Source organism: Oryza glaberrima, chromosome 6 (assembly GCF_000147395.1).
Source record: "Oryza glaberrima chromosome 6, OglaRS2, whole genome shotgun sequence".
NCBI lineage: Eukaryota > Viridiplantae > Streptophyta > Magnoliopsida > Poales > Poaceae > Oryza > Oryza glaberrima.
The window spans coordinates 5,920,421-5,945,419 of record NC_068331.1 but is presented as its reverse complement, the minus strand read 5'-3'; the positions used below and the strand labels follow the sequence as shown (position 1 = coordinate 5,945,419).

General features: G+C 40.6%; 2 protein-coding genes across 3 annotated transcripts; both read left to right on the top strand.

Moving 5' to 3' along the window:
- The first annotated feature begins 679 nt into the window (after nucleotides 1–679).
- LOC127775625 (mediator of RNA polymerase II transcription subunit 6) lies at nucleotides 680–4,091 on the top strand. Its single transcript, XM_052301891.1, has 5 exons — nucleotides 680–1,130; nucleotides 1,265–1,439; nucleotides 1,572–1,641; nucleotides 3,367–3,476; nucleotides 3,738–4,091. The coding sequence occupies exons 1-5, from the start codon at nucleotides 865–867 to the stop codon at nucleotides 3,891–3,893; spliced, it is 777 nt and encodes a 258-aa protein (XP_052157851.1). The 5' UTR covers nucleotides 680–864; the 3' UTR covers nucleotides 3,894–4,091.
- Nucleotides 4,092–13,179: 9,088 nt separating this feature from the next.
- On the top strand, nucleotides 13,180–24,020 carry LOC127776207 (MADS-box transcription factor 55). Of its 2 annotated transcripts, none has more exons than XM_052302567.1 (8): nucleotides 13,180–13,692; nucleotides 16,854–16,935; nucleotides 18,296–18,357; nucleotides 18,471–18,570; nucleotides 18,670–18,711; nucleotides 22,678–22,719; nucleotides 22,863–23,014; nucleotides 23,583–24,020. In XM_052302567.1, the coding sequence occupies exons 1-8, from the start codon at nucleotides 13,511–13,513 to the stop codon at nucleotides 23,590–23,592; spliced, it is 672 nt and encodes a 223-aa protein (XP_052158527.1). In that variant the 5' UTR covers nucleotides 13,180–13,510; the 3' UTR covers nucleotides 23,593–24,020. The 2 variants fall into 2 exon arrangements, with proteins under 2 accessions (XP_052158527.1, XP_052158526.1); XM_052302566.1 differs by having other exon boundaries at nucleotides 16,851–16,935.
- Nucleotides 24,021–24,999: the final 979 nt, after the last annotated feature.

Here is a 24,999-nt window from a genome sequence, read left to right as displayed (position 1 = left end):
ATGGTCTAAACTGCAATTTACTCAAAAAAAAAAAAAAGACGCACTTGTTTCAAGTCTCAACACATCTGTAACTTATATTATGCCCCTCATTCAAAAAAAAACCAACTTTTGTAGACGGAGGAAGTAAAAGTACTAACTTATTTCTTTTTTCTTTTGACTAGTTAGTGTAAAAATTAAAGGCAAAATTGGTTACATAGTATTGAAAGTTCACGTTTTTTGTTTTAGAGCACCAAAAGATACCAATTCACTTTAATAGCACCCTAAATTCACTTCGTTCCTATTTTTAACACTTTCGTTAATTCTCGATTGTTTTTCCGTCCGCCTTGATAGCTATTGACCTAGCCACACACACGATATGATGTTTCTACCTCTCATTGTCATGTATTCTACTTTTACTTGTGAGGGGTAGAAACGTTATATCGTGTAAGTAGCTGGGTCAATAGCAATTAAGATAGAAAACGATCTAGAATTGACGGAAGAGTTAGAAAAGGAAACGGGGTAAACTTTAGGTGCTACTAAACTGAACGGTATATTTCGGTGCTATAAAAAAAGTTGAACTTCCAATATTATATGACCAATTTTACCAAAATGAAATTATTCAAGCTTGTCTTCGCGAAATTACGGGCTTTGATGCCAAATCGCCAGCCTCTAATCACTTCGAAACTGTGTTAATAACGAGCAAACACATCGCAAAAGCTAGTCGCCTATCACGGCCTCCGCCGCCGCCGCTTCGGCAGCTTGCCTCCTCGTCTCGCCGGCGCAGGCGGCGCCTGCATCCATCCATCCATCCACCCACCCACGCCACCCTCCCGTTCCGATTCGGCGCACGCGGCTGCTAGACACCGCGTTCCTGACCCGCCGCGAATGTCGGGGACGCCTCTTCCCCCACCGGCGCAGCCGCCGCCGCCGCCGGGGGCCGCCGGGCCCGATGGCACGGCGGCGCTCCCGCCCCCGCCGGGCACGGACATGACCGGGATCTGCTTCCGCGACCAGCTCTGGCTCAACACCTACCCGCTCGACCGCAACCTCGTCTTCGACTACTTCGCGCTCTCCCCCTTCTACGACCTCACCTGCAACAACGAGTCCCTCCGCTCGCGCCAAATCCACCCCCTCGACATGTCCCACCTCACGTAAAACCCTAGCCCTCCCCCCCCCCCCCCCCCCCCCCAAATCCCCAATCCCCCCCTACTTCTCGCCAGCTCGCCGGAGTTGGGAGGTTTTAGATGGTTCTTCTTCCGCTCACTGGTGGTGGTGGTGGTCGCAGGAAGATGACGGGGATGGAGTACGTGCTCAGCGACGTGATGGAGCCGCACCTGTTCGTGATCCGGAAGCAGAGGCGGGAGAGCCCCGAGAAGTCCAACGCCATGCTCGCCTACTACATCCTCGATGGCTCCATCTACCAGGCGCCCCAGCTCTGCAGCGTCTTCGCGTCCCGCATCGTAAGCCCTCCTCCTCCTTTTGCTTAAATCGTGCAATTGGGGGGAGTTGAGCGTTGCAACCAATCTGTGGATTTTACCAAGCTAGATGCAGATTTTTGGATTGACTTGTTTAACTTTCTTGCGACATTGCAGAGTAGGGCTATGCATCACATCTCAAAAGCTTTTACTACGGCATGTTCAAAGTTGGAGAAAATTGGGCATGGTATGGTACTCACGTCCCATTCTCTCTTTTGTTCTTTCTTGTTTCACACATTTGGAGCATTCCTTATGCGCAATTTATGATTGCTAACTTGACCTCTTCACTGGCACTTAGATCAAACTTTTGTTGCATCGACAGGGAAATGTTCTTGCACGTCATTTAGCTGATCTTATGTTTTATGTTCCTCTCAAATTAGAAAAGGCGTAACTATGAATAGTTAGTAGCATTATTGGTCATGATAATGCGCCATTAATTTGTTGTTAGGTTCAAAATAGGTATACCATATACAATTCTGGGAATACCTCCAAGGCTGAAGTTTCAATTTTACAAATCATTTCATTTAAAAATTGGCACTTCCAGCAAATCCCTCTAATAAACGATGGTAAATCTAAAACGTACCCCTGTTCTTTACATCCCTGTTGGATTTACTTTCATCCTTGTTTGCCAAAATTCACAATTAGCTTCCTCCCCAAATTTTGCTATTTGTTAATACCTGGTTTCTTGGTTTTAGAACTTTAAAACTCATGCACACCGTGCTTCCAGATTTCTGTTCAAATGGGTGGATTCGTCATGCCCCTATCTATCTTCATGGTTGTTGTTTTGTCAACCTGATAATAGCAGCAACTCTTGTTTGACAGCACAGGGCCAAAATGAAGATGAAATGTATAAAATTGTGTCCATAGTTTTGTTTTGGTTAAATAGAGAGTTTTGTTGTTTAGATGTAGACCTTTTGTGATTTTTGTCCATAGTTTTGTTTTGGTTAAATAGAGAGTTTTGTGGTTTAGATGTAGACCTTTTGTGATTTTTAGAGCCAGATCACAATGCTCAATGATACAAAACTGTACAATTATGAGACAGTATTGGTTTGTAAGAGAATTTAAATTTTATCTCTGTTCTCAGATCTATTTGCCTGATATTCTTAACAATTTCCTGTTACTACTTTTTTTTTGGGATCATTTATAGTTAGTTACTTCCTCCATTTCACAATGTAAGACTTTCTAGCGTTGCCCACATTCATATAAATGTTAATGAATCTAGGCATATATATGTGTCTAGATTCATTAACATCTATATGAATATGGGCAATGCTAGAAAGTCTTATAATATGAAACGGAGGGAGTATTCTGTATGCAGTTTGGGTTTCTGTTGACCATTATGTTATATGTGCAAATTGCTCTGAATTTTGAACACCGTCGTGCACCATTGTGAGTAACTTGTTGCTGCTTTGTGGGTCAGAAATGACAAGATGTGATTGTTTGCTATTTTGTGTATCAACTATTGTTCAGTGCAAATTTATGGTGACATTTCTGTGTGTGTGTGTGGGGGGGGGAGGGGGGGGGGGGGGGCAGGGGGCAAATCGACACTGTCTATTCATTGGTTGTTGCAGAGATTCCTTGAAAGTACTATTGATGCCAAATGACTAAAACAGAGAGTTGTGCCCACTAGTGTTTGAATAGCCTGAAGCTTGGAATTCAAAAACTGAAATGTGAAATAGGATTTCATGCTTTCAGAAATGATCATTCCTGATCTTGACACATTAATAATTGTCAATATTGTGAGTTCTCCTTGGCCATTCAAGATCCGGCATGAGATATTTTGGTACTGTAATTCTCAAACCACATGGTGTCTTCGTTTATGTTATATGTTGTTTCTTTCTCATGATTCTCTCAAACAAAAAGAGAAATTAGTTTCACTTGAATCTGAAATATCTGTTTTCCTGCTTTACAGTGGAAACAGAGCCTGACACAGCAGCTTCTGAATCAAAGACGCAGAAGGAAGCAATTGATTTGAAGGAGTTGAAGCGGGTCGACCATATCCTAATGTCGTTGCAAAGGAAGGTAATATTAAAGTTTTTGTGCCATGATCATCCGATAACGATAGAAAAACTTGCTTTGTTTAGTTGCCTTATAACTCCAGTATGTTTTATTATCTGTGGACAAAAAACAAAATTGTGTCTGATTCATCCTGGAGTAACATCTTGCGGATTTTTTCTGACCACATGCTAATCCTTCTAACGCTCACACATAATAGTAGTATTTGTAATCTCATTTGGCCTGTTTTGTCCACCATTTGTTGATTACCTTCGAACTCCTCTGCAGCTGCAACCTGCTCCTCCCCCTCCACCTTTTCCAGAGGGCTATGTACCATCAGAACAAGAGAAAGCGTCAGATGATCTGTTGGCCTTAGAGGCACTGCCTCCCCAGGTTGATCCTATCATTGATCAAGGCCCTGCAAAAAGGCCTAGATTCCAATGAGAGAGGTTGCATTGATAAGTTAAATTTGACTAACACCACAATTACCTGTGTTGTAAGTTGATGATTAGATTCTTTCAGTTCCACAGCTCGGAAGTTAAATATAAGTTGTGGTTTCAGTCGTAATGGTTATTTTGAAGGATAAATTCAAGGGAGCATAAATCTGATTAGGTGGTACTGGCTGTTTGTCAGGCCTGTTTCTACTGTGCTAATGTGAAGTGATATTTTACTACTACTACTATATACGTTAAAAGGAGACATCGTACACCATGCACCACAAGAAGGGGTCAGTGTGTACTTTGTACTCTATCGTTGAATCCTGGTTGGCAATCGTACTCGCCGGTGACTGGTTGTCCTGTTGCCTACTGCTGCCGTTCCAAATTTGATGCCAAACCTACGGAGTACTTGTAATTGTAGGTGGACAAAAAATAGAGGACACGCTACGACTGAAACCATCATGTGCTACAGTCAGACGCGTAAGGATTACTCCCTCCGCCCTTAAAAAAAAAAAAAGACAAACCCTGGTTTCCGTGCTTAATGTTTGACTGTCCGTCTTATTTGAAAAAATTAGTTTCAAATAATGAAGAAAATTAAAAAGACAAGTCACGCATAAAATATTAATCATGTTTTATCATCTAACCACAATGAAAATACGAATTATAAAAAAATTTCATATAAGACGGACCGTTAAAGTTGGACACGGAAATCTAGGGTTTGACTTTTTTTGGGACGGAGGGAGTACTAGAAATGTAGCATGGGTATGGAACGTAAAAGACAGCTTGCTTGTTGCCCCGTCCGGTACGATGATTATTGTTTAGAATTGTTTCAATACAACGTTGGGCGTCAGCACAACGGTAGAAGAGCATCTCCAACAGAGTGGCTATCTCACTCTACAAGTTAAATTTTAGTAATTTTAAATAGAAAACACACTACAACATACTTGCTAACCGATGGCCAGCCAACTCCTCACGTTGGTCAAATGCCAGCCAAAGTTGCCTTGCCAATCATGGGCCCCACGCATGGGCCCTACATATTTTGCCATTTCCCCTCTCTTGTATTCTCTCTCCCTCCCCTCCCTAGATCGAGCACGCCCCATGGAACACGCCGTCGCCGGCGGCCCTCCGCCACTCCGTCGTCTGCTATCGTGCCGCCTTTTGTTGAGCAGAGGAGCGCCGCCACAATCCGCCTAGTTGTGGTGAGCCGTGGAGCGCCAAGGAGTGCCGGTGATAGGCACCAACCAAGAGCTGCCGCAAGCCTGCATCACCGATTTCCTCTGTCGTCACCTCCATCGCTGATTTCTGCCACCGTGAAATCCCCCCGCGAGCATGGCTGCCATCGCCGAAGAATTGCCCCGAGCATTGCCGTGGCCTCCCACTTGCCACCTGCTCTCGAGCGCCGGAGAGAGAGAAGAAGGGGCGAGCGGCGGCGGCGTCAAGGTAGGAGAAGGGAGCGGTGGTGCCAACGAGATAGGAGACGAGGCAGCATAGGGGCCGGCGAGGGAGGGCTTCGTTATTGCCTTGGATCCACTGTCTGCCATCGCCGTTGCCACACATGGCTTGGGAAAGAGGGGAAGAAAAGATGAGGAAGAACGGGTAGTAGAGGCTGACATCAGGTCCCACTGTCATAGATTCAGAATAGAGGGTAGATGGAGAGTCTGTTGGAGTGAGCAACGAGTTTGACACAAATTTTGACAATTTAACCCTTTGCCAAAACTAATTTTACAAATGAACCGTGGCCAAAACTTATTTAAAAAATGACCCTTTTTGTTCAGCACCAAATCGTATGGCGCTGAACTTAGACACCTCAGCACCAAATAGCACGACGCTGAATGCACGTTGGCACACCAACTCAGCCTCCCATATATCCATGGTGGCACGGCATTCAGCGCCAGTTGACGTGGCGCTGAGGTGCCTAAGTTCAGCGCCATACGATTTGGCGCTGAACAAAAGGGTCATTTCTGAAATAAGTTTTGGTCACGGTTCATTTGTAAAATTAGTTTTTGCAAATGGTCAAATTGTTAAAATTTGTGATGAGTTTGACTTGCTAAATTAATGGAGAGTTGGTTATATGGGTGTTTGGAGAGCCTAATTGGGGTAGTCTGTTGGAGATTCTCTAACAAAATAGCGTATCTGATACAACTCATCCTAAATGTTTTTTTGCCTAATAAAAATTCCACAAATTTTGACAATTTGACCCTTTGCAAAAACTAATTTTACAAATGAATCGCGGCGAAAACTTATTTCAGAAATGACCCATTTGTTCAGCGCCAAATCGTATGGCGCTGAACTTAATTAGACACCTTAGCGCCACGTCAACTGGCGCTGAATGTCGTGCCACCGTGGATGGGAGGCTAAGTCGGCGTGCCAACGTGCATTCAGCGCCGTGTTATTTGGCGCTGAGGTATCTAATTTCAGCACCATACGATTTGACGCTGAACAAATGGGTCATTTTTTAAATAAGTTTTGGCCACGGTTCATTTGTAAAATTAGTTTTGGCAAAAGGTCAAATTGCCAAAATTTGTGTAAAATTTCACACATCCAACTATACTCTCTGTAAATAAAACCAACTTCTAGCTATGTATTTGGATTTTAGACATACTTATATCTAGATACATAGGAGAAATTGGTTTTTTGGGACAGAGGGAGTACACCACAGTCGCGCCTGCCCGCCCACCTTCGTGGGTGCATCCTAGCACATGTCTAAAAGAGAGGACTAACCTTCCTGTAGCACGGCTACTCATATTTTTCCTGCATTCAACGTAGCGGTTAGCTCTTCTGAGAGTAAATCCTAAGAAAAAGAGACGATCATACGAGCACCTATCGTAAGTTTAGGGTTTGAACTAGCTAGGCAGGTTTCACTGCAATGTGTGTAGTGTAACCAACTGGAATCATATATATGGCTTTTTCTGAAATCATCAATGATGAACTTATCATAGTTCTAGTAACAGAAATTGTATAAGATGGGCTGCTGATCCACTTTTCACGAATTTATGGTGAAACACTTTTTGTACAAATTGTTTGTAATACATCATAGATTGCTAACAAAAGAGTTTGTGATATGTAGATTAATGCATATTGTTGTTGTCTATAAATAATTATATGTTTTAGCTTTCTTGCATGCTTAATTTGAATTTGGAGAGTTTCTTTATCATCTGAGTACCAAATTCTGACCATTTATTGTGCCGTGTCAAACTATTAGTACTGGGTGGTATTAGCTTAATTAACTATAAGATGGTATCGGCTCAAGGAAGTGAGGTAGAAGGGTAATCTGCCTTTTCATGTGAGATACGAGGCGTCTTTAGTGTTGACTGTTGAGCAAGGTGGCGATGAAGAAGTCGGCGAAATTAGATCCTTGTCATTAGCAACCTCTGCCTCCCATGCCACCCTTCCTCCCAAGCTCGCCGGCTACATTTGAGCTTGCCGATGACCTTCCATTTCTCCACTCTTCTTCGAGTCGTTCCCATCATGGCTCTATTGATTGAACTATTGGATTTTGTTTGGTGTTTAGTAATACGAAATTACCAGCAACTAAATATGCACGTCAAGAATGGTAAAAGATCTCTTACAATATATCGTATTTGTCTGGCTGAAGATAATGAATTTACTTTCACATGGATAGAAAAGGATATTCTCCTCATGTTCTCTCCATTCATCTTGCTTTGACCTTGTTGAGGCAACGACAGAGGAGTAAAACTTTTATATACGCATTATATTATTAGTAATCTAAAGTTAGTACTGAAAAATATAATACAACCAAAAACCTCAAAATCAACTCCAAAATTAACTTTTTAAATTTAAATTTTGTTAAATAAGCCAACATGCAGACAATATATAAAAGCCCTACAACAATATCAACTTCGATCTCATATAGTTATATTGGTCGGCGTCTTGGCCATATCTTCGGCTTGCAAGTGGTAATCTTGTCCTCGTCCAATCCAGCCAGTTGGACTATCCATGACCTCATCTTAGTGGCAGCGACAGCGGCATCCTAACGGCTCCACAACTGGTCACGCGGCTTCAAGCAAGTAGTAACTTTTTATAGTTACTCGGATTTTGCTAAGACCTGCATACTAACAAATTTGACTTGAATTATATGCACCTGTTGGCTAATTAAATCATTGGGCCAGATTGCTTTATTTGGATGGTCTCGTCCTAATTGGTAGGAGTACCTACTTGTCAAGTTGGTAAAAAATATGGGATACCAAGAATAGTTTGGTAGAATGACATTAACTAAGAAGAAAAATAACATACAATATTATTCATGACTAATTTAATTTTGGGGAAGTGATGAGCAACCGAGGCCTTGAGGGGAGCTGGGCTTGAGAGCAAGCCAGGCACCGGCGCATGCTAGATTTCTACCAACTGTACTAGTAGGCATATTTGGTTGAGAAACACGTTACAAAATATAGGCGCTTATAACACGCACACACTTATATACTTATATGAATGCACATATGCACACTCTACACGAGCACCTCCGAAAGACTAGACCGATATATTTTGAGATTGACTAAGTCACCACAAACATCTCTATGTCAAAGAGTATATCATCTACCACTAAAAAAATAAAGCATACGTGTCAAGTTTAGAACTTGAACTTGGTAGGTTGGTTCCACTGCAATAAAATATAATCGGATGATTTGCAATCACTTCGCGATTGCAGTACGTATATTACTGCTACTTTCCAAAAATATAATCATATATCAATTATATTTGAAGTTGATATTAGTCCCATTTGTTTTCTAACTAGAATCTGCAGAACAAACGATTATCCAGATTTATTCTAAAAAGTTTTTTTCTAAAAAAAAAATGAAGGCAGTAGCTACTTCCACAAACTCCATCCTGTTTGTTTTCATGATATACCAAGAATATAAAATCCTATGCTGCCCCATAACTCGCCCACCAATTGCTACCCCAACAACACCGCACAAATAGGACAATATATCCAATGTCATATCGACTTACAATATTATTCTCTAGTTTTAATTATGTGGCTAATCGAGGTGTCAACTTAAAAAAGAACAGATGAGGTACTTAAATGAGGTACTCCCATCCTTTCATAAGATTTGGCAATTTTGATTGGCAACTACTCTAAGGATAAATATATGTGACCGCTAATATGATGTACTCCTTTCATCCTTAAAGGAAAAATAACTTCTAGCTATGGATCTTAAACATCTATGTTAAAATTTATAGTTAGAAGTTATTTTACATATTGAATAAATCATTTTAACCATGATGAACAAGATTTGTATATTTATGCTTATGCTTTAATAATATGGTATATTTTAAAATATTTTTATATTTATTTATAAAATGGTAGCCGGAAAATAAAACTCAACCAAAAGCAAATACACTTCTTCCGTCTACCGATCTTTACCTATTATAAAAATATAAAAATTGAAGATGATTTCATACACACTTTAATTTACGTCTGTCTAAAATTTGAAGATGATTCCATACAAAAACCCGGATCAGACAGATGGACCGACCCGGACACGTCATATGCGTATATATTATGCAAAAATCAGGGAAACATGCATGTGTGTGTGGGATTCAAACTCAGGTCTCCCAGGGTACATGATGCGTGCTGCGCTCATCTAGCCAGCAGAGCAATGTAGTTGTTGTTTTGTTAGGAAACTTTACTCTATTTGGCATGTTTTTAACTCGTCAATCTCCATCCCCAATCTCGTTCATAGGTCCACATTCCATCACTCCTGTGTTGCCTTAGCTTCTCGTGTGTCATTGCAAATTCCGACGTGCTCATCAAGGGTCTAATTGGGGAAAAATTGTACATCTTTTGAGAACGCAGTGGGAGGATTCCATGCCCCGCATCAGGGTAGAATATGGCTTGAGCAGAGAGGGCTACATCAAGTGCTTTACTGGTGTATCGAGGCAAAGTGTCGTCTAAGTACAACTCGATGAAGCGACGTGTCGCACGTGCATGAGAACGCCGCCGCCCGAGTCCGACTCGATAAAGCGTGGGGCGTGCACGAGAACGCAGCTGGGTGCGCTTAGGACGCGTGTTTTCTCATCCGCGTCGCTTCCCCATGCAGAACCACCATATTCAGTCAATCTATACCATTTTAATTTGATCCTGCTATGATCTACTAACAGTAAAAGTCATTATAATTGGAATAGGTAAATTGTTTTTACCCGTTGCAATATATGAGCATTATATAGTATTGTATTCCTAACCCATCATCTTTCTCAATAAAATAGACTTTTTTTAAGGGCACCAAACTTAATCTCCCCTAAAACTTTTATTAGAAAAAAAAACTTATATTTATGAATACTGTGAAACGGAGGAGCATCAGCATCACTGTGCTCACCTCAGAAAGTCCGATAATTTTGAGATTTGTCACTGCCAATGACCTTTCGCCATCATAGGGTGTGTCGATCATTGCTGATCAACAGTGGCATCAGTGCGTGAATTCCATAAAAGACACTGTACGATCCTCTACAGTAGCTGTAGTACTCTAAACACTGCATATGATTACGCCTCAGACGCCCAATCAGCAGCCTCCCCTGCCGCTAGCCGCAGCTCTCACAATAAAAAGTTGCCCCCAAACACACGGCCAGGCTTCGCCCAACCGCATCGATCGGTGGATGCATCTGCAAAATCCATTGGTCTCTCGCTCGCTATCATGCGTGTCTCCTCGTAGTAGCCCAGTACTCCCGTCCAAAAACATACAGTCATATGTCTGGTACTCCCTTTAGTCTCATTTTAATCGTAACCATAAGTTTTCATGTCCAAATTTGATCATTTATTTTATTTAAAAAAAATTTGTAATTAGTATTTTTGTTGCTATGAGATAATAAAACATGAATAGTACTTTACTCGTGACTTATGCTTTTAAATCTTTTTAAATAAGATTGACAGATAAAGTTGGGCGTAGAAAACCATGGCTGCACTTAAAATAAGACGGAGGGAGTAATATACACGTGTTTAAATTTATAGCTAAAAATTATTACGATTAACATAATAGTAGATTCAGCTAAATTCAAAAAATGAATTATTGTACATTCCTTTGGCAGACCAAATAAAATGATAAGTTGTTATATATATTTCTTAAAAAGAGAATGAAATCGCTCGATATCCTACCGTAAAACGACGTGAATGATCGACGTAGGAGGAGCCACGCTGAAAACGAATAGATTTTAAGGCGACCTGTTGCCCGTTGGGTGTTGGCTGGATGGTTATTGTCCGGTAGGCCAAGGAGGCCCAGGGCATACTGTTCATCGGACCGGGACACAGCGGATGTACGACGAGGACGGCGGGCATCTTGCCCGTCGATTTCCCTAATAAATGGACCAGATTCCTTCATTGTCCCTGCTCGTGACAGTACATTGACATAGGTGTTTGGTCACTGTAGCTCGATTGCGCCCGAAAAGCAAAAATGTTTAGGGTTCATCGTAGAACTCACACTAAGGATGTGTTTGGCACGCACACTTTTCAAACTGCTAAACGGTATGTTTTTTTTTAAAAAAAGTTTCTATATAAAAGTTGCTTTAAAAATATCAAATTAATCTATTTTTTAAAAAAATTAGCTAATACTTAATTAATTGATCGCTCTGTTTTCCATGCGGGAGAGATTAGTTCCCCTCCAGGAATCTGAACACAGGCTAACGGAGACTGGGAAGTTTCCGTGTGTTTTTTTTACACACGGGAGCTTTTTTCAAGTCTTTTAGTACTGTCATGGATTAATTTTACGAGATTTTCAGAGGAGTACAGTTCGTTTTCGTCATTTCTTTTAGAAAAAATATACTAGTTCTCGAAAATGCCTTATATATCCAGGTCCATCACCCACCACCGTGTGCATGTACTTGCCGTCACGTTGTATTTAAGCACGATTAGTGACAATCTACACAAACTCGAGCGTGACGGGTCATGACTATGCCGTGTCGAGCGACGGCCGACGGTGATAATCACGATGAGCCTACATACTTAGTATATGCTACTTATACATACTCTATACAGGACACTAGTACGTACGTTACATATTTATATACATAATACTTCTATATGCTATTTATACATACTCTATACATAGTAGGATATTGTCCCAAATCCTCTATTTATTTAGCCATTGATTCAGGGGTTAGGCGAGCCATCCTTTTTGCGAGTAATGCAGAGGAGAACGGTAAAGCCGGTCTCAATCTTATCCCTGTTTCCATCGTACGTAGAGCCACATCCACAGCCACACGGCCCGCGTCGGAACAGGGAATCCCCCCGGCGTGCAGCTCTTCTTTTCCAAAGCCCACTGCTAGCTTCAAATCATCTATAGCCAATGTAATATCCAATTCATACACTAGTTACTTACTATACTAGTAATATCTGGTCCTACCTGTCATACACACATTATATCTTTAAATCCGTGTTGTAGCTGGCTACAGATATGTAGCCCGCTGCTTTTCTCTCTCTTCCTTTATCTCTTTAAAATATATTTATAGCTGGCTTATAGCCTACTATTTGTACCTACTCTAAAATCGAATACATATTTCCTCCCTCCCAAAATATAGCTATTTTTAAGGTTAGTATGGGTATTAAGAAAAAGTAGGTGAGAATGATCAGACTGGATGAAGTGTGTCATTAGTTGAAAAGAGAAAGTAGGTGAATAAGAATGATTGTGTTTGGTTAAGAGGAGGAGGTAGGTAGAGAAATAGTTTCATTTTAGAACACTGTGCTAGAAATAGTTAAATTTTGAGATGGAGGCAGTATCTATCTATTTATTGCATATAAACTAAATAATTAGAAAAAAATAATTAATAAGATAAATTAATATGTAATATATTCATTTACAAGCATTCAAGTTCAAATTCAACTTATATTTTTATATAAGTTGTAAAAAATAACAAATTAACTCTAATCAGTATACATATATTTACAACTAAATTTATTTTTTACAACTTGCAAAAGTTAAATTTAATCTCAAATGCTTCTAGAGTGATATATTTCATATTAATCTATCTTAACATCTACCAGTTGATTTGTGATAAACGGTTAGCAACAATTATCCAGGTGATCAGAATCCTTCTCTCCCCTTTGCAGCACTGTTCCCCCCACTCCCCCTTTCCTTATCAGGAAGCCACACGCACTCTCCGTCTCCGTAGCCTGCACGCTTCGTCGTCACATTTTTCACGGCCTCCTCACCGCCCTCCCCCCCTCGGGCCCCACGTGTCAGCCGCCCCGTGCGGATTCTTTCTTTCTCTTCTTTTTTTAACCTTTTTTTTTCTTTTTGGTATAAACAAGGACCAGTGTAGTTGCGGCCAATCGGAGGGGAGAGAAGAGGAGACACACGCACCGCACGGTGGTGGTGGTGGCTCTCGGCTCGGCCAGATTTGTTTAATTATTCGCCCCCGGTTTACCGCGGCCGCCAATCGGAGGCGCCGCGCGCGGCCACATCCCTTTCTTTCTCTTTCCTCGCCTCGCCTCGCCTCGCCATTGGCGAGCCGCTGCTATATACTAGGCGCACCCCGCCGCTGCGGCTCGCGTTTCTCTCTCTCTCTCCTTCTCTCTCTGTGCTGCTGGTGTTGCGGGTGAATCTGCTTGGATTTCGTCGGAGTTTTCTGTCGCGGAGGAGGAGGGGGTGGAGGGGGTGGTTGATCGGAGGGGGGGAGATGGCGAGGGAGAGGAGGGAGATACGGAGGATAGAGAGCGCGGCGGCGCGGCAGGTGACGTTCTCGAAGCGGCGGCGGGGGCTGTTCAAGAAGGCGGAGGAGCTGGCGGTGCTGTGCGACGCCGACGTCGCGCTCGTCGTCTTCTCCTCCACCGGCAAGCTCTCCCAGTTCGCCAGCTCCAAGTAAGCGCGTTCTCTGATCCCCTCTCTCTCTCTACTGTTGATGCTGCTACTGCTCACCCGATGATCTCACCCTTTTTTTAGTTTTCGATCCGCTCGAGATTTTTTTTTGGGGGTTTAGATCTAGCTACCTGCTGCTGTGTTCCTCTCTCGTTTGAAAGGGCTCCAGATCCTCCCGGTCGCTAGGGCTTCCTCCCTCTTCTACAGTTTTACTTCTTCGGTTTTAGGGTTTGTGTTTGGTTGATGCGATGCTTCTCGCGAAACGCCACTTCGGGATCGAGCCTTCTTTTCTACTTCCAGAACAATCATCCTTGCGGTTTTTGGGGCTGATTCCTGGGTCGATTCCGGTGGATTCTACCAGCCGGGATGGTCCTCCGAAAATGGGGAATTTTTCTACTGTAGTTTCAATCACAATCTCCACAGCTAAGTACGGGGAAAATTCGATCGCTTGCTTTTTGCAGATGAGAGAGATGCATATTTCTCGTGTATTTCATTTGCTTTCATGTGGAGAGGAACACTCTAAAATCCGGTTAATTTTGCTTACGTACGCTGCTCGATAAAAAATAAATCCCAAAACCGATCGATCTCTGCCGATCGGCGCGGCGCGCGGCGCGCGGCCGTGGGCGCCTCCGCTAATCGCGGCGCCGCCGTACCTGTGATTTTATGTGTGGTGTGGCATGGCATGCCGTATGCATGAGCCGTCAACCAACCAACCAACGAACCAGCTGCCGATCAGTTCATCCTCTCCTACTGCCTCTCTCTCTCGTGGTCTGTGCAGGTGGCCGGCTGGTACTTTGCTGTAGCTATAGCTATATATGGGATCACTCTTGTAGCCTTTGGGTATTTGGGCTTGCTAGCTTACCATTATTGGTGTTCTCCAAGAGAGAAAAATAAACATTTCAAGTACCAAGAGGGTACGTGGCCTTTGCATGTTCCATATATAAGTATGTCGTCCAAGAAAAAAAAGGGGTTAATTTAGTATGGTAGGACTATACGCATATAAGCATGCCCAAAGAGAAGGGGGTTAATTAATTAATATAGTGATGAGTAGTACGGTACTCCATTTTAAGAGTGTGATCGATCTTGATCAGTTTCTTTTTGGCAGTCGAAGCTATTTAAGAATATAATTGCATCATTTAGGGATTGAGCGCATGCATCAGAGAACATAATTGTATGCACGTTTTCTGAAGCCCCTTTGTTTAATTTCTGTGTGATTTTTTTATGTGCCTATATAGTTGACTGCATATGGGTGCTTCTTTCCCAAAAATAATGGAACTGTGCGTTCTTCTTTTGGAACGTACTGTCCTTGGGTGTAACTTAATATTTGATGCTTGTAATTTACAACTTGATATATAGTTCATGATAACTTGTTTCGTTCTTATAATTAGAACCATGCCATGAACTTTATAATAGAATAATCTCGTGTCATTTATGTGTTTTGTGTAACTAACAATGAAGGTGAGAAGATCAAGGTCGTAGTACCTCATAAACTTTACACTATTCCTCCACTATTCTTTTTTTAGGGTCCTCATTTTATATACTTTTTTCTACTTATCATTTGGAACATCTACACAGTTCTACAGTACACCTAAGACGCTAAGACCATTATCTTTCACAATCTTATGTCCCAAGCCGCTAAGTATAATTGTTTATCTATTATATGCCCAATATCATGCTCTCTAGTTTTTCTTCCCTACAATTTGTCATCTCGTTATTTCTCCATCAACGTACAACTCCATTATGTACGAGGAAAAGATCATTCCGCTATGATACTATTTGAGTGAACAATTATCAGACAACAATTAAATAGGAGTAACATAGCATTTATTGAGGTGAAGTTAATTTTCAGAAGGGCAAATGTTAACGAAGACCTGGTAATTAAACTGGTCTTTTCGATCTCCATGCCCAATTGCACTGATCGAGAACGTAAAGACCTTGGCATAGTTTTTTTATGGCACCTATATATTCAGTATGTATTTCAGTAGGAATTATTGTACAAGAGGGACAATTCATATCATCAAAACCTACTGGTGGCATTTCTAATTTTCTTACATGACTGAACTTTACACTTTTGTGCACATATTACTAGATTAGTGCCATAGTTTTTATAAGTTCAAGTGCGTGCTGCTAAACTGTATCCTAGTTGAGAACGGTGGGAGTTATATTATATAACTTAATTTTTTTCTACAAAACGTTGAACAGAAATCACTGGACAACCTTAAGTCAGATAAGAAACTATGCACACTGTTATAATTTAAGATCAGTGATTCTGCTGACATTATTACTAAGAGCATATATGATGAAGACATCAAAATGTAGTTTAAACATGGGCATGCGTATTACGAGTAGTACATAACTCTAGCAGAAATGTATGAATTCTACACAAGCTCAGCATATCCTTGGCTGGCTGGCTACATCTTCTTGGAGAACATCCAAAGCTATCTTTTTCCACCCCTTTGAAAGGATATAAAATATTGTGCAAGTGTTAGTCCAACGCAGTTTATATTATGATTACACAACAATCCCAATTCCCAGGGTTTCAAATTGAAGTTTACTTCTAGAATTAGGTTCCAACCATTAAGCAATACGTACGTAGTATATTCTTTATATATGTTTATGTTTTTTCCTGAGAAAAATATGCATTGTTAGTTTAGACCAATGGGCCAGAATTCATCTGACAACAATAAACAATATGTACTTGAGTGGTGTCTGACTGGTTTCCTTCATGTTACCCTCTTTTGAATATGGGATTCCTATAGACAATAACAGAAGAAACAAAAAAAATGCATTATATTAGATTAAATTCAGAGTGCTTTAGACAATCATATATAGAGTTTAATTTTCCATTGGTATATATGAACATGATATGATATGATAATTGAAAATATATATATATGATGCTCGCAGAATCTCTTACCAATTTTCAGCGTAACTAGTAACAAATAATTAAGATTTATTCTCTTATTAAAGAGGCTGTACTTGAAGGTGTTAGACTATAGATGGTTTTGTATATTAGATATACATTATTATTATATCTTCAGAGTTCAAACCCCTTTGAAGTCAATTTACAAAACCTTGCTTGAAGACATGTATTTTATAGATACCGCATGTATAGGCAGCTTGGTGCAAATACTGATTATTGGTATTTTTCTTTGGTCAAGCAGTATGAACGAGATCATTGACAAGTATACTACACATTCAAAGAACCTGGGGAAAACAGATAAGCAGCCTTCTATTGATCTGAATGTATGTAAAGCAATCTCTGTGTTTTGTAGTTCATAATCATAAGTGGATTTGTACTAACTAGTATTAGATCATATGTGGTGTAATGTTTCATATATTTATATTGCATAAGTCAACATGCAATGATAACAGCACTTTTTTTTTCTGCAAACAGTTCTGCTGACTATGTTTAGTTCTTTAGAGCAAATTTGATAGTATAGCCCACTACTAGCTCCAATTCATCTATAGTTAATATAATAGCCAATTCATACAATAGTTACTTACTATACTACTAATATGTGGTCCCACTTATCATACACACATTGCGTTTTGGAGTCCGTGCTGCAGCTGGCTACAGATCTGTAGCCTGCTGCTCTTCTCTCTCATCTTTTATCTCATTAAAATATGTTTACAGCTGGCTAATAGCCTGCTATTGTACCTGCTCTTATAGCTAGTTGCTTATGCTTAATTAAGAAATTAGTTACACATGTAAAGGTATAACTTTACCCACTCATGTAATGAAAATATTCTTAAATTAATTAACTAGGACAGTAGTGGAGGGTGCAGAAATCTTCTCACTTATTTTTTGTCTTCCCAAACAGAGATTTTTTTTAAAGAAAATGGTTAGATTAAGAAAAAAAATCATGCTAGGTTATTACTCAATCTACAGTTGTAACGGATTGCAGCCTTACTTGTACCAACTTATAAACGATTGGATCAGTAGCATGTTGTTTTATTTACATAATATATATATATATGTGCTAGTTTCATTTTTGAGTATTTTATAGGTTCCCCATATTAACTCAAAAGCATGATCTCTGCACCATTAATTTTTTCATGAGTTTAGAGCACAACAACGATGTCCACAAACTTGTAGAAGTGCGCGCTTCATATGATGATGCAAGCTTAGAGTAAGTTTAATAGTATAGCCCGCTACTATCTCCAATTCATATATAATCAATCTAATAGCCAATTCATACAATAATTGCTTACTATACTATTAATATATGGTCCCACCTGTCATGCACACATTACGTCTTGGAGTCTGCGCTGCAGCTGGCTATAGATCTGTAGCCCGCTGCTATTCTCTCTCATCTTTTATCTCATTAAAATATGTTTACAGCTGGCTAATAGCCTGCTATTGTACCTGCTCTTAATGAAAATAAGACCATGTAATTAATGTAAATGTGAGACACTATTTAATATCCTGGATCTGCAAAGAAAAGTGACATAAAGTACTAACTCCACACATTTATATGTCCTCTAACCTAGGAATATAAATGCAAGAATCTCATAGAAATTGTCTTTGTAACTAGCCTTCTTCTTAATTATATTGCTTCGTACATATACTAACAGTTATGCATATATTCACCTTCTTCTTCAGTTAGAGCACAGCAAGTGTAGCAGTTTGAATGAACAACTGGCAGAAGCAAGTCTTCAACTTAGGTTAATTATGTTCTGATCCATATTGATTTTATTATTTCGATATATCACAAAATTGTTTGCAACAGAAATAGCCCGTATTATAAGTTGATAATGTCACAATTCCACATTTATAGACAGATGAGAGGTGAGGAGCTTGAGGGATTGAATGTGGAAGAGCTGCAGCAGATGGAAAAGAACCTCGAGGCAGGACTGCAGCGGGTGCTCTGTACAAAGGTTGGGTGTCATCCGATGGTGTTCCCTTTTCAGCTTCGTATGAATTGGCAGGCACAATATCAAGTTTTTCAGACAACTAATCAATATATGCTTATGCAGGACCAGCAATTCATGCAAGAAATCAGTGAGCTCCAACGAAAGGTAAACAAAATGATTAGATTCCACTAGTTACTTTTGTTAACCTCGTAATAATGTCCTTAATTACATTGATTTCACTATTGTCTGCCAAACATGTTAGTCTAGTTAAGGGTATTTTGAATCATAGCTAGTAATTCTCTATGGGTTCTCAAAATTCTGTGTCCCTGTAAGCAGCTAATAAGCTAGATCCTAGAGGAAAAAAAAAGTTAGTCACAACTTAATTACCGTCAGTTGTATAAATTTAACCGAGTGAAAATAGGTTTTGTAGATGTTTTATTGTCATTGTTATACTGTTATAGATATATTGGTGATAAAGATGATTATTAATACAACAAGACACTAGTATAGAACCCATAATATGTGCCAGTTGAGAACCCCCATAGGTGTTGGATTTTTCAACTGGCACCCTATTAGAGGCACTGATGGGGAGAATCAAAAGTGCTAGTATAGGAACCGGTACCTTTGAGGTGTCACGAATAAAAAAAACTAAAACTGGCTCGATGCATCAGCTCGAACCAAAGCCGATGCTTTGAGCGTTCCCCATAGCCCCCAAGGTTTGATTGACATCCAAGAACAAACACACATAATAACATCCAAGAACAAGGTCGTCTCTGAGCTCGATTGACATTAGAAATCATTAACATACAAACTCACAGAATCAACAACAAAAATATGAGGAGGTTCACTGGAGAGAAGTTCGCCATCCCCGTTGCTGCTCACCATGGGTGAAGGTGAAATCTGCTTGCTCGCCCACCACCATACAAGCCAGATTTGTCCCCCGGGGATCTCTAGTTCTACTGCTCGCCGGCTTGGCAGAGAGGAGGTGGCTGGATTTGGCTGCTCCCGAGCAGCGAACAGTAGGATCAGGAGATGGAGGCGTGGTGACTAGCGAGGAACTCCATGAGGCACGGTTGGTGTTCGCGGATGATCGGATCTGGTAGAGGTCAACAAGGACCTCAAGGCCATTGCTCGCCGGCTTGGGGGAGAGGACACGTGGCCACGCCGCTCGTTGGCTAAGTAGAGAGGAGCCAGCTGCGCTGCTCAAAGGCTATGGGAGAGGGCGGCCCCACTACTCACGAGTTGGGGAGAGAGAAGGCAGCCCCGTCGCTTGTCGGCTTGGGGGAGAGGAGGTGGCCGCGCTGCCCATAAGCTAGGGGAGAGGAGGCAGACGGCCGAGGGGACCGGCGTGTCATTCGAGAAGAGAGAAGGCTAGGGAGATAAAGATCGTGAAGAAAGGATGGTGTGTTGGGGATGGAGTCAGGGAGATAAGATCGAGAGGTACCTAATAAATCGAGGTGGGCTCCCACAGTCCCACATTTTGTTGGCTCGGCTGCATCCTTAACAGTGTTGTGTTTTTGTTAAAACTAGCAATTATATCCACATTATAAGTTTTGGTTTATTAAAAAATTCGGTACATATATTTTATGTACCGATTGATTTTCTTTAATAATCTGGCACCTATAAGGGGTGATAGGTGCTGGTTTTCAATATTTAATCCATGTGCGGGTTTTGGGAGGATAGGAAATATATACCTCATGTGCTGGTTTTAGATGACCAGCACATGAGGGTGTCCTCAATTAGTGGTTTCGTAGTAGTGAGTGTACGGCAAAAACTATGCAGTGTAGCCAGTTGCAAGAAACTTGTATAAAATGGCGCTAAATTAGTGGAAGTTTACAATATGACATACAACAATATACAGGACACACTGCTAGAGAACGGGTCATCTCTGATGGTTCAGAAAGACTATCAACGGCGGGTTGGGTGAGCAACCCGACATTTAACTATTGGTCAGTAGTGAGAATGACACCCCCGTTAATGATGAAATCATATGTAACGGTCTACAAGTTGTGACCCATCACAGATAGGAAAATTCTGCACAAAAAAGGCCAAAATTGCCATGACTATGACAGGGAAATTTGGCCAAAAAAAAAATCCAAAAAGGTTGTGCTTGTCGCCATGCCGCCATCATTTCCGTGCCATGGCTCTTATTGTTCTACTATCCCCGTCGCCGCACGCAGCTTCTTGTCACTGTACTATTCGTGTCATCGTGGTGCACGGCTGCTTGTCGATGTCACCATCATCATCTTCCCTCAGGTGGCTGAATCCATAGTTATTGGAACTGGAGTAGACCGGTGGTTGGACCGAAAAAACTAGAACTAGAGCCTCCGCCAGTTTGGTCCAGCTAAAAGACCGTTTGCGCAATTGACCCGGTAGAAACCGGTTGGGTCACCCGTTTTTGTAGAAAAATTGCTATTGAACCGGAATTGAACCACCAAGGATTGCCTTGTGCAAGGTCACATGCGTCCTGGAGGCTGTTAGAGAGGGAAAATGTGGGAAAAAGTACGCATGTGGGATTCGATCCCACGATCACATGCATAGAAGCAAACCAAACGACCAGCATGCTACGATGCACCTTGTGTTTTGAAAGAATAACCTATCTATTTAAATTGCATTGATCCGCTTCAAACCAGTGGTTTAACTGGTTGAACCAATAAATCATCAAAATGAGAGCCTCACTGGTTCAATTACCAGTCCGGTCTCAATAACTATGGTTGAATCTAGCCACCACGAGGTGAGAGTGGTCAGATCTAACGTCCCTCGACCTTGGGGAGGTTGGATGTAGCATCCCTAAAGCAATGTCCAGTGCTAAAGGGTGGAGGAGATAGCGGCCAGCCCTTGGGGTGGAGCAAACGGCGGCTAACGCTCGGGATCTAGCCAACATGCACGAGGTTGATTGTGGTCAAATCCGTCGTCCCCCGACCTTGGGGAGGCCACTAGTCCATGAGGTGGTGCCCGACGCTTAAGGATGAAGGAGGTGGCGGTCGACACTTGGGGATTTGGGAGTGAGAGAGTGGTCGTGTACTTTGTAGTAGGGTCATCTGTGGCGGTCCGAAAATTAAGCCCATTTGAGATGATAGCTCATCCTAAACATGTGTTACTAACACCGACGCTGAGATGTCTTTATCATTTTTGGCGGTTCATATGACCACACCCATCACATCGGGGTCATCATGGTTGATCTTTATTTACAGTTCATACTTTGACCCATTGTCCCATGTAGTAGTATCTTAAAGTTTTTTTTTCCAGTTGGAGATGAGGTCATCAAAGATGGGTCACTTTGACCCTCTACAGATGGCCCGTCACCGATGTCCCATTCTGTAGTGGTGACTGGAAGTCGAGAACTAGCTAAAGGGTACTAATATTCACTATTCAGTGCCGGAACTTTATATATAGCAAAAATTATTATATATAGCAAAAATTATATTGACGAGTGAAACATGTGCATGTACTATATTGGAATGTTGCTTGCAGACGGTATACGATGGCAATAAATCAATAATAGACTGTCAATGAAATGCTAGGTTCGATAGGATCTCTGTACGAGAGTCAATTTTTGTTGTGAACTTATTGCACAATTTTTCAGGCATGAAATGTTTTCTCGACATATATTAGATGGAAATGTTATCATTCAGCAGCTTCCTGTTTATTTATGCATAGATTTTCAGATACAGTAAACTTTCTCGTGAGGCTTATGAGGAGTATTATTTATTTAGAAATTGATATTTTCACCGATATCCAACAATGCAACTAAGGATTACATTTAGAATAGAATTTTACTCCCTTTGCTCTTAAATATTTAATGTTTAGGATAAGATTCAGTCAATCTTTTAAAAAGTTGACCATCAATAATTTGAGATTCTCAAATGTTTAGTTTAAAAACAAAAGAAATGATATATATGGATTTACCTTTAAAAATAACCTTTTAGATTTCATAAATTTATTCTAATACAAAACTGATTGTCGGAATTACAAAATTTTGATAAAATTTTGTATGAACGTAAAACATTTATGTCTGGATATAATATTTTGTATTTATCAGCACAAAACGTAAAATTGATTTGGTTGGTTTTGAAAATGAATCAGGTATAATTTCACAAATCTTATGATACAATTTATTTGTTCTTGTAGGGCATTCAGCTGGCAGAAGAGAATATGCGCCTCAGAGACCAAGTAATTAATACATACTGTGTATATGCGTTCGAAATATTTGCATAGTTTTACAAAATAAAATGCAAATTCGAGGACCCTTTGGTTTCTCCATATCAGGCACGGCGGAATATGCATTTATATTCTGTGCATGTGCTTGTATGCAGATGCCTCAGGTGCCTACTGCTGGCTTGGCGGTTCCTGATACTGAAAATGTTCTTACTGAAGATGGACAATCATCTGAATCTGTGATGACTGCATTAAATTCGGGAAGCTCGCAGGATAATGATGATGGTTCTGATATATCCCTGAAACTAGGGTGAGTTTCCGCTGGAACCCTTGTCGCTTCTTTGTAGCTAATTTAAATTTTCTCAGATGGGACAATTTTAATAATTCTGCTCGTTCTGTTGGAACATGATAAAACGAAATTTAAATTCTTTCTAGACGATTGAATACGATATCATGATCTTTTCCCAGAACTCAATTAGTTTTTAATATACTTAAGGATTTGATCTTTTACTAGCTAGTTGGTCCCGGCAGGTAAGCTTTCCCTGCAGATGGTATCCATTTTCACACTAAATCCAAATGAAAACTGCACTAAGGGATAAACGACAAAGCAAATCAACTTAAGAACTATGAATTATTGATTGAAATAATGCCCTTTTTATTACTTGATTCGTGCCCCCCTAAACCTGAGATCGATCAGAACTATGTACTCTGAATGTGTTGTGTTCTCCTTCAAGGGTGTTAAGTTACCAAGCGAATTTATTTTCCTCATGTAACTTATTTCTTTGTGCTGTTCAACATAACCGTAAATATTGGATGGCTGTGTTTGGATGTAGAGACCGATTTAATCCATTCTCTCATAAAAAAATTGATATCTTCAGGTTGCCTTGAAATAAAAGGACCAGCTAGAGCTGAGAAATGGGATGACGACCACCATGAATTATTTGTCTGTGTGCATGAGTGGGTGAAGTTGGAAGTTAAATGCATCTTAAGTAGATCAAGAAGATGTCATGCTATGAGATTACCAACAAGGCTGCAATAATCCTATCCTATGTTAAAAAGGAGATCGATTGACTTGTCATCCTATGCCTGCTGATGCAATGGTCCGGTTGCTTGGATCTTTTTTTCTCAACTTGTACTAGTGTACCATACTACCTTCGTCGCACTTAATTTAAATGCGACATGTACGTATGTATCGTTCGCTTAATTCGTGCAAGTTATGTACGTACCTGTATGGGAACTGTATGGAAACTTGTGACCTCGGCTGAAGAGACTTATTATTGGCACAATTATTAAGCTAGTCATTCTCATCATAATAACTTAGTACTTTTTTCGCTGACGAGTAATTTCATTTAACGTTGCGAGTTTATGGATATACTGATTTACTCCCTCCATACTAGAATATAAGAAGTTTTAGGGTTGGACACAGTTATTAAGAAAATAGGTAGAAGTGAGTGGTGGAGGGTTGTGATAGGATGAGTAGTGGAGATATGTGGGAAAAATGAATGGTGGAGGGTTGTGATTAGTTGGAGAGAGAATTGTTGTTGAAGAAGTTGTTATATTTTAGGACAAATCTTAAGGGAAAGTTGTTATATTTTGGGATGCAGGGTGTACTTTATATGATGACATATGCTTGAATCCCTAAATTGAAATTAATTCGATGTTAGTGGTTTGTTTAAGTAACGTTCGGTTGCGTTTACAATATATAAAACATTAACGGAATGCTTTCTCATATTAAATGTTTTGGGAGAGAAAATAATCATGGTTTCTTGCATTGAATATTTTCGTAGATAAAAGTCGTTTGCCTTTCTTTGAATCGACAAAAATCATTTGCCTTGATCATATTAAAGAGAGATGCTGTGAGGGTGCTCCGGCCGGTCATGGTTGCAGTTTTTCTTGCCATGTAAAAATGTCTTCCGTTGTATGTGTTGGGTACTCCCTCCATTTCTCAATAGAAGGCGTAACTGCATTTTGTCAAAATGTCCAAATACACGACGGCAACTACTTGGCTCTCGCGTGTTTTATGTGCATGTAGAATAACAGCTATTGATTCTTTTGTCTGGCTAGTTTAAAAGCATCGGCTATGGATCCCTAATGACCAACACCAGATGGTATGATGATTCATTGAATAGAGCATGAGAAAACTATAAAGCTAGTAACCTAGAAGACAGTAACCATGAAAGAAAAAATCAGTATCACCACGCACCACGCGCCGACAGTGCTTATACAACACCCAGGAGAAAATTAGCACCGGACCGGCCGCTGCTAGACCAACAAAGAAGCTACCGCCGAACCACC